A 10,914-nucleotide genomic window follows, 5' to 3' on the forward strand; every position below is an offset into this window, starting at 1 on the left:
CACAAAACACAGGTGGGAAAAAGCTGCCTAAGTATGATTCTCAATCAGAGACAACGATAGACAGCTGCCTCTGATTGAGAACCACACCCGGCCAAACACAAAGAAATACAAAACATAGAAAATGAACATAGAATGCCCACCCAAATCACACCCTGACCAAACCAAAATAGAGACATAAAAAGCTCTTTACTGTCAGGGCGTGACAGTGCTCCCCATATTGTTCTGTCTTTAGTCATCCTATTTAGCTAGGCTAGACTGGCTAAGTATGCTGCAGAGCTGTCTGACAAAATAATTTAGCTAGTTCTTCAAAGTACATAAGGCATACATACTGTACTTTCACAAACTGTCTCTAACTTTCTATCTCATTGTTGTGTTTAGTACATTCGTCTCTCATTCGGTCTATACGGTCTGTGTGTATCTAACCTAACTTTGAAGGCGTAAGTGTATCCGAGCCGGAAATAACAGGCGCAATGGATTATGATCTACATTTTTCGTAGCTGTCTATTTAGAACCACAAACAGTTGCTTGCAGTAAGACCGCATGCAACGAGCTGTAAAGGGCCATGAGCAAACAAGAAAATGCTCTTCCAGAGGTGGCGTTCCTAGTGGCCGGTGAAGGCAGGAAAATGTCTACCTAATTTCTACCAGCATGTCACGTGTGCAACTACAGGTGAAAAAACTTTAGTTTACCTTTACTGTACACACAGAAACACAAAATTGCTCTCCCTCGCCTTCCATAACTTTATCCACCTGATTCCTGCTTACAAGCAAAACTCAAACAAGAAGTACCAGTGACAAGCTCAATGCAGAAATGGTCAGAAGAAGCGGATGCTAAGCTACAGGACTGTTTTGCTAGCGCAGACTAGAATATGTTCCGGGATTCATCCGATGGCATTGAGGAGTTCACCACATCAGTTACCAGCTTCATAAAATAAGTGCATCGACGACGTCGTTCCCACAGAGACCGTACGTACATATCCCAACCAGAAGCCATGGATTACAGGCAACATCTGCACTGAGCTAAAGGCTAGAGCTGCCACTTTCAAGGAGCGGTTCACTAATCCAGATGCTAATCTGCGACACCCAACTGGCAAGTGTCTTCACTGACATTTTCAACATCTCCCTGGTCCTGTCTGTAATACCTACTGTACATGTTTCAAGCAGACCACTATAGTTCCTTTGCCCAAGAACGCCAAGGTTACCTGTCTAAATGGCTATCGCCCCGTAGCACTGAGATCTGTAGCCATGAAATGCTTTGAAAGGCTGGTCATGGCTCACACCATCATCCCAAACACCCAGGACCCACTCAAATTCACATACTGCCCCAACATATCCACAGATGGTGCAATCTATATTGCACTCCACACTGCCATTTCCCACCTGGACTAGAGGAACACCTATGTGAGAATGCTGTTCATTGACTACAGCTCAGCGTTCAACACCTTAGTGCCCTCCAAACTCATCACTAAGCTAAGGACTCTGAGTCTGAACACCTCCCTCTGCAACTAGATCCTGGACTTTCTGACCCCAGGTGGTGAGGGTAGGCAACAACACATCCACCCCGCTGACCTTCAACATGGGGGCCCCTCAGTGATATGTGCTTAGTCTCTTCCTGTACTCCCTTTTCACCCACAACTGCGTGGCTGCACACAACGTCAGCAAGACAAAGGATCTGATCGTGGACTACAGGAAACAGGGTTGAACCCGCCGCCATTCATATCGACGCGGCTGTAGTGGAGCTGGTCGAGAGCATCAAGTTCCTTGGTGTCCACATTACAAAGGATCTGTCATGGTCCACACACACCAACACAGTTGTGAAGAAGGCACGACAACACCCCTCAGGAGGCTGAAAATATTTGTCATGGGCCCTCAGATCCTCAAACATTTCTACAGCTGCACCATTGAGACCATCTTGACTGGCTGCATCACCGCTTGGTATGGCAACTGCTTGGTATCCAATCACAAGGCGCTACAGAGGGTAGTGCGTACAACCCAGTACATAACTGGGGCTGAGCTCCCAGCCATCCAGGACCAGTATACCAGGTGGTGTCAGAGGAAAGACATTAAAACTGTCAAAGACTGCAGCCACTCAAGTCATAGACTGTTCTCTCTGCTACCGCATAGCAAGTGATACCGATACACGAAGTCTAGAACCAACAGGACCCTGAACAGCTTCTACCCCAAGCCATAAGACTGCTAGATTGTTAGTTAATTAAATAGTTAACCAAATAGCTACTCGGACTATCTGCATTGACCCTTTTTGCACAAACTTTTTTAAATCGTCACATGCTGCTGCTACTGTTTAATATTTGTCTCTTTATTCCTAGTTATATATACCCCAATTATCTCGTACCTCTGCACATCGACTCAGTACTGGTATATAAGTTAACATTACTCATTGTGTAGTTATTATTACGCGTTTTACTTTTGGGAAGGGCCCATGAGTAAGCATTTCCCTGTTAGTCTACACCTGTTGTTTACGAAGCATGTGACAAATAACATTTTATTTCATTTAATGGGTTCATTGTAGTTAATTACCACATTTCTGCGCTGAACCTAGTTGAATATTTGCTTAATGAAAACTGCAACTCCTTTCAGCCAAGCGTCCCACATAGTTATTGACTTGATTTCTCTCTAGAGAAACAGCGCGTTGGGCTCACAAGAAAACGACGTTTGTTTAATAAGTTGTTTAATAACCCCCCAAAATTCAAATAAAATCTGTTAATTACTCATCACTAAAGCACAGTGATAACACATGAATCTGTTGTATACATAAACAACATATCTGACATTGTATTCCCATTTGAACTTTTCTGTGCTTTTAAAAAGGTTGAAAGCGCAGTGATAGATATTAGGGTGGCAAAAATGTGACCGTTTTTTCATTGGAATTTGGTTTGTTAGATGGTTGAAAGCATATTGATAACACATTGGAAATTCAACTCACATTTGGCTGTCTTTTTCAGTGTGTGAATATACAGTAGGTGTCACGTTCCTGACCTGTTTTCTGTTAGTTTTTGTATGTGTTAGTTGGTCAGGACGTGAGTTTGGGTGGGCAGTCTGTTTTCTGTTTCTATGTTGGTTTAAGGGTGACCTGATATGGCTCTCAATTAGAGGCAGGTGGTTTTCATTTCCTCTGATTGAGAGTCATATTAAGGTAGGTGTTTTCACACTGTTTGTTGTGGGTGGTTGTCTCCTGTGTCTGTGTTATGTTACGCCACATGGGACTGTTTCGGTTTTGTTTGTTCGTTTGTTCGGTTTATGTAGTCTGTTCCTGTTTTCATGCGTTCTTCGTTATACGTAAGTTCTTATGTTCAGGTGCGTCTACGTCGTTTGTTGTTTTGTAGTTAATCAAGTATAGTTCGTTTTGTGTCTTGTTTAAATAAATAATATGTCATCACACAACGCTGCATTTTGGTTCAATCCCTGCTCCTCCTCTTCGGATGAAGAGGAGGAGGAAAGCCGTTACAGTAGGTTGTAATGTCATTGATCAAAGTTTCAACCAAACATTACCCAATCATCCATGTTGAAATGCCGTGGTGTGCCCAGTGGGAAGCAATCATAAGTACTGCACTATATAGGGAATTGGGTGCTATTTGGGAGGCAGTTAAACAGCCAGTACTGACCCAACCTGCATTATCAGGATACGAACTACAGCACTCATGTGTGAGAGAGAATACTGTACCACCTAGCCAGCATGAAGCAGAGAAAATAAAATTGCCCAGTTGTGTAATTGTAGTATTCTGTCCACAGTGGTCCAGGGAACACATATATTTTTCTCTCCCCATTGTCATTTGCTTACTTTCCCTTAATAACATAGTTTTACAAAAATAAGACTGAAAGAGGCTTCACAATGTTTGCCAGTGTCACATTTAGCTGTAGTTGACTATTTAATTAAACATTTTACCCCCTTTTTCTCCCCAATTTCGATCTTGTCTCATCACTGCGACTCCCCAACGGGCTCAGGAGGGACAGGCAAAGGTCGGGTCATGCGTCCTCCGAAACATGACCCGCCAAGCCGCGCTTCTTAACACCCACCCGCTTAACCTGGAAGCCAGCTGCACTGTGTCAGAGAAAACAACGTTGACCGAAGTCAGCCTGCAGACTCCCGACCCGGCCACAAGGAGTCGCTATAGCGTTATGAGCGCCAAACCCTCCACTAACCCAGACGACGCTGGGCCAATTATGCGCTGCCCCTATAGGACTCCCGGTCAGTACCTTAGACCACTGCGCCACTCGGGAGGCCCCCGTGGCTGTTGGTTTTTGATAGGAAGAGATGAGATTATAAAGGAGCTGTGTTGTTGTGTGGAGTCCACTGTGCTGCAGAGTTGTGGAAGTCTCAGTCAGCACTGCAGCTTTTCGGCTTATGTCAGTCATCTACACTACAGAGGTACCTGTATTGAGAGATAGGGAGGGAGGGATTTGAAAGTGACAAGCTTAAAGTGTAGTTCAAGAGAGCTACTTGTTTGGCTCAAGATTATATTTTTTATATTAATCGAACTCTTGGCTACTAACTAATTGATTAGTTAGTAATTAGTTAACTAACTGGATGGCAGGTAGTCTAGCGGTTAAGAGTGTTGGGCTAGCAACCAAAAGTTCTCAACCGAGAGTTTCACCAAGCCGACTAGGTGAAAAATCTGTTTCCCCTGAGCAAGGTACTTTACCCTAGTTGCTTTGGATAAGAGCATCTGGTAAATGATTTATTTATTGTTGGCAGGTGTTTCTTGAGGCTACCTTCATAATTCATATGACTAGGATGAAGGTCCCATTAAGTTCCTATTATTTTATATTATTTGTTCAATACCTTTCCTATTTTCTATTTCCCTTTTTATATACCTTCACAGTTGGCTTTTACAGGACATGTGGACATATACCAATGTTGCAATGAAAGTAACCCATAATTGTGCAAAAGCATCGACAGCATCCAATTACGCATAACCAATACCACTGATGACTGAAGAAATAGCCTACAAAAGACACAGGATGTGTGTGTAGATCCAGAACAGAGCGGTATTGACCAGCCCTTTTCCCAGGTGAGGAAGGCTCCCCGGTGCTCGATGTGTGTGTGACTATTGAACTAAGCTTAGAGCTAGTTTGTATTCCATTAAGCATCTCTGGGGCTTTGTGGTAGAAAAGAGTTAGCTGATGCCCAATTGCAGTCTATAAATTATAATTGTCTATTTCTTTGTGTGTTCATCTTTGTATTCTCTGATCTATCTCTGGTGGTACTCGTTGTATTCCACTGTAATACTTTTATAATATTGTAATACATTTTTTGCCTGTATTTTGAAAATAGTATTTTCCCACTATGATCAGGAAGAGTGGAACTAATCTGATTGCAGTACAAGGTGATGCTTGAAAGAAAAAGAAAATGATTCATAACCCCTCCATCTGATGGCAGTCTATAGGCCAAGCCCGTCTCATGAACTATATGTTCCATCTCAACGTGTTGCTACAGAGCTTGCTAATGTACCTTTCCACATGTGTTTCCCTGCAGATCCCAGTGAGAGTGTCTCCATCATGAGGCTGGTGTGGAAGTCCTTGGACAAGATGAGGTGTTTCCGTAAACGCTCCACCATCCCCTTCCTGGGGGTCCTGATCACCTGTCTACTCTTCCTCAATCTGTACATTGAGGATGGGTATGTGCTGGTGAGTCTTTATCTACGGCATCCAAATTAGGACGTTTTGTCTGATAACTGACAAATTCCAAATATGGATGCCATATTGTTCACTTAAAGGGACAATACGCAATTGAAACAGTAACAAAGTGTGACCCCCGTCCCTGTTTTGGTAAAAAGCTGAGGGATGGGGCTGGAGTAATGTAACCACTCTCAAATTCATTGACAGAGCTATGGATGCAAGGACTAACCATCCAGAAGTATAGTTTTAACCAAGTTCTGAGGGTTTATAGTGTTTGTTTACAAACATTGGAGTAAAAGAGACTTATATTTTTGGTTCTGATGGGGTACGACAGTGAAACTAAGTTAATGATGAGCCATTAATAGGTTATATTCTTTAAGAATCAATGGGTACATATCATTCATTTATAAGTCCAAAAATGTATGTAGCAACTGCCGAATGCGCCTTTAAGTCATCCAATCTCAAATATATGGAGAAGACAGGCACCATCTAAAAACTTGGAATTAGATGGTACCTATCTTTCACATACATTTGGAATTGAGAAATGCAGATTTCCACTACTAATGGCAGAGAATAGTATCCATATTAGTCCACTTTTTAGGTAGGACAACATCTGACTGAATTGTATTTTGGGGTGTACTTACCTGTTGTACCACCCCCCTCCTCTTAAATCAAACAGCATCCAAGAGTTTACTCTTGTATTTAACCATGTTGTCACTTTTATAGTTTCTTGTTTTCAAAAGGCAACATATTACAGTTTTCAGAGGCAAGGGATTTATTTCTTATTCATGATTCCATCAAATCTTGCTGATCATAACACATTATCTATATTTGTTATTTAAATTAAGGGGGGGTGTGCATATTTTCAACGATCTGGTGCTCTCACGAAATACATATCCATGGCAATGTCAATATCAATATCAATGGTCTTAGAAATTTGAGAAATGTTCAAAGGAGATGACTTGACTTTGCTGTGTTTGTTTGTACAGTAGCTGAGATCAAATCAAATCAAAGTTTATTTGTAGACCTTACAGTGAAACGCTTACTTACAGGCCCTAACCAACAGAGATGAGATGAGACTTTGGTTTGTCTGGCATTGTCACGCCCTGACCATAGTTTGCGTTGTATGTTTCTATGTTTTGTTTGGTCAGGGTGTGATAGGAGTGGGCATTCTATGTTGTATGTCTAGTTTGTCTGTTTCTATGTGTTTGGCCTGATATGGTTCTCAATCAGAGGCAGGTGTTTTTCATTGTCTCTGATTGGGAGCCATATTTAGGTAGCCTGTTTTGTCATTGTGGGTTGTAGGTGATTGTTCCTGTTTCCTGTGTGTTTGTGTTCACTATACGGGACTGTTACGTTGTTCGTTCGTTTGTCGGTTTATTGTTTTGTTTGTTTGTTTAAGTATTCTGATTAAAATGAATACTCACCATGCTGCATCTTGGTCCTCCTCTCTTTCGCCTAACGACGAGCGTTACAGGCATTCACAATGTGAAGTCGTCTCATCTCATCTGATCTGTTGTCTTTGTTCTGTGTTGTAGGAGGAGGATAAAAGACAACTGAGAGAAACATCAATGCATCCTTCAAACTCTGAGAGATATGTTCACACCTTTAGAGATCTCACAAATTTCTCTGGAACCATAAACGTCACATATCGTTACCTTGCTGGAACCCCTTTGCCTCGAAAGAGTGAGTGTATCATAGGATGTAGCATAGCATGTAGTGTGTAATTCATTGGCTGTCATTGCAAATTGTTTTATTAACAATGTCAAATTAGACACGAGAAATACATTGTAAAAAAATTTTCGGGCAGTTGTTTCGACAATATGTAGCAACATTTTATATCAGAGATTAGATTTTATTTGGTCATCATGCAAGTGATACATTTTTTAAGTCATATTTTAATGTACAGTGAAATAATATTTATGTTTTCGTTTACAGAATATCTAACCATTGGACTGTCGTCCGTCAAAAGAAAAAGAGGGAATTACCTCATGGAGACAATCAAATCAATTTTTGACCAGTCCAGTTATGAGGAGCTGAAAGAGATTGTGGTGGTGGTTCACCTGGCGGACTTTGACCTGGCCTGGTGTGAAAACCTGGTGCAGGACATCTCCAGGAAGTTTGCCCACCACATCATCACTGGGCATCTCCTGGTGATCCATGCCCCTGAGGAGTACTACCCATCACTGGATGGGCTGAAAAGGAACTACAACGACCCAGAGGACAGGGTACGCTTCCGCTCCAAGCAGAACGTGGACTACGCCTTCCTCCTCAACTTCTGCACCAATCTCTCAGATTTTTACATGATGCTGGAGGACGATGTGCTCTGCTCACAGAACTTCCTGACATCCCTGAAGAAGGTGGTCACCTCCAGGGAAGGCTCGTACTGGGTGATGCTGGAATTCTCCAAGCTTGGCTACATAGGGAAGCTCTACCAATCAAGAGACCTTCCGCGCCTGGCCCACTTCCTGCTCATGTTCTACCAGGAGATGCCTTGCGACTGGCTCCTTATTCACTTCCGGGGCCTGTTGGCCCAGAAAGATGTGATCCGCTTCAAGCCCTCTCTGTTCCAGCACATGGGCTACTACTCCTCATATAAGGGAGCAGAGAACAAGTTGAAGGATGATGACTTTGAAGAGGACTCTATTGATATCCCTGACAACCCTCCTGCCAGCATGTACACAAACATTAATGTATTTGAAAACTATGACGCCACCAAGGCTTATAGCAGTGTGGACGAATACTTTTGGGGGAAACCTCCCTCTACCGGAGACTTCTTTGTCATAGTATTTAACAAATCAACTAAAATAAGCAAAATCAAAATCTTGACAGGAACGGACGATCGTCAGAACGATATCCTGCACCATGGAGCTCTGGAAGTAGGAGAGAAGCTGGTGGGTACAAAGAGAGGAAGGCAGTGTTCTTCCTACATCACGTTAGGGGAGTTTAAAAATGGCCACATTGAGGTCAAAGATGTGGACCACAAGATTGCCTTTGCTATTGAGTGTATTCGTATTGTGGTGACTGCCAGTCAGAAAGAATGGCTGATTATTAGGAGTATAAGCTTGTGGACTACACAACCTCCCAGTCAATGAGGACAATACAAAAACTATCATCATACCATGTGGGTAACAGTTGGTTTACTAATTCATTTGACAATGTATTCATTTATTTACGTATTATTGTATTTATTTATTGTTGCATGTGTTTATTTACTTAATTATTTATTTACCCATTTATTTATTTCATTTTATAGTATATGTATTTATATTTTTATGTACAAATCAATCTAGAGTTTTTATATTTGAAACTATACTTTATTGCTTTTTACAATTATGGAAAAATGTTTAATGATTGTCTGACTAACTACTTTAATGGATGTTGACCCGTTTTTATGGATGTGAGATCATGGGAAATATCTGTTGGCTATTATATTCATGTTGTACATCTTATTATTATTTATGTTTCTCAGTGTCTTTCCACATCAAAAGTAGCCTCTGGGTCCTCTGGACTTGAACAGTGTTGATTAAGAAATAACACACCTGCAGACAAGTATAGCCTTAGGAACATAGCATTGCTCCAAATGTTCTTGCTATCGGAAAATAGCCCCATTCAGCCCTTTCCAAAGTAATCGTCATCCTTTACATCTTACCCTACAAGCATTATGATGGTCATTCTGTCTGTGAATATCCAGTGTGTCCATTCAATCCCTCCTATTAAGGCTGGCGTGGTGTTAAGAGTGTTGGAGCGAGCTCTGCAAAGGTATTTCTCTGGCACTTTCTCTGGCGCTGTATGTTCCATCAGAGCCGCTGACAGCAGAACAATGTTTGTTTTCACCCTTCTTCTCTAACATCTCAGATTGGCGCGCACAGTACGGAATGGGGTGGAACTGATATTTGCCTTTTTTTTAGTCACCACAGCAGACTTTTACCGGAGTAAATTGGTCTGTGTTAGGAGCGCTCTGCTCTCTACACCAGCAAACAACAACACCCCTGGAGCTAGGGTCTCAAGTAAATTCACTCTCTTTCCCCAATGATGTGCTCTCAGGCACTAAAGGATCTTCTCTTAGAATGTTTCTGTAATATAGAAACAAATCAACTTTATTTACTCTGTGTGGTGCCCGTGGGCCATGGTATACTCAAATCAAATCAAATTGTATTTGTCACACACTTTGTAGACAACAGGTGTAGACTAATAATGAAACACTTACTTACGGGTCCATTTCCAACACTGCAGAGTTAAAGATAATAATTTTTTATTTAAATAAAATAGAACTAGTGACATGAGGAATAAATACACAGTGAATAACGAATACAAATAAAGAGTAAAAATAACATGGCTATATATAGGAAGTAGAAGATATCATGGCTATATACAGGGTGTACCAGTACCGAGACGATGTTCAGGGACACAAGGTAATTGAGGTAGCGTCAGTATGTACTGTACTGTACATAGGCAGTGCCTTCAGAAAGTATTCAGACCCCTTTACTTTTTCCACCTTTTTTTTAGGTTACAGCCTTATTCTAAAATTGAATCAATTGTTTTTTTTTTCTCAATCTACACACAATACCCCATAATGACAAAGCAAAAATAAGTTTGTAGAAATTTTGGCAAATTTATCAAAATAAAACAATTTGAAATACGACATTTACATAAGTACCCTTTACTCAGTACTTTAGGTGCTTTTTGGCAAACTCGAAGCGGGCTGTCATGTGCTTTTTAATGAGGAGTGGCTTCCGTCTGGCCACTCTTCCATAAAGGCCTGATTGGTGGAGTGCTAGTGCTGAAGAGATGGTTGTCCTTCTGGAAGTTTCTCCCATCTCCACAGAGGAACTTTAGTGCTCTGTCAGAGTGACCTCCCTGACCAAATCAATTCAAATGTTATTGTTCACATACATATATTTAGCATTTCTCCCCCGATTGCTCCGTTTGGCCAGGCGGCCAGCTCTAGGAAGAGTCTTTGTGGTTCCTAACGTCTTCCATTTAAGAATGATGGAAGCCACTGTGTACTTGGGGACCTTCAATGCTGCAGAAATGTTTTGGTACCCTTCCCCAGATCTGTGCCTCGACACAGTCCTGTCTCAGAGCTCTACAGACAATTCCTTTGACATCATGGCTTGATTTTTGCTCTGACATGCACTGTCAACTGTGGGACCTTATATAGACAGGTGTGTGCCTTTCCAAATCATGTCCAGTCAATTGAATTTATCACAGGTGGACTCCAATCAAGTTGTAGAAACATTTCAAGGATGATCAATGGAAACAGGATGCACCTGAG

At 41.6% G+C, this 10,914-nt stretch overlaps 1 protein-coding gene across 1 annotated transcript; it reads left to right on the plus strand.

Moving 5' to 3' along the window:
* Nucleotides 1–5,516: 5,516 nt before the first annotated feature.
* LOC120053306 (alpha-1,3-mannosyl-glycoprotein 4-beta-N-acetylglucosaminyltransferase C-like) lies at nt 5,517–8,731 on the plus strand. Its single transcript, XM_039000438.1, has 3 exons — nt 5,517–5,645; nt 7,175–7,322; nt 7,575–8,731. The coding sequence occupies exons 1-3, from the start codon at nt 5,517–5,519 to the stop codon at nt 8,729–8,731; spliced, it is 1,434 nt and encodes a 477-aa protein (XP_038856366.1).
* Nucleotides 8,732–10,914: the final 2,183 nt, after the last annotated feature.

This window comes from Salvelinus namaycush, chromosome 9 (genome assembly GCF_016432855.1).
Source record: "Salvelinus namaycush isolate Seneca chromosome 9, SaNama_1.0, whole genome shotgun sequence".
NCBI lineage: Eukaryota > Metazoa > Chordata > Actinopteri > Salmoniformes > Salmonidae > Salvelinus > Salvelinus namaycush.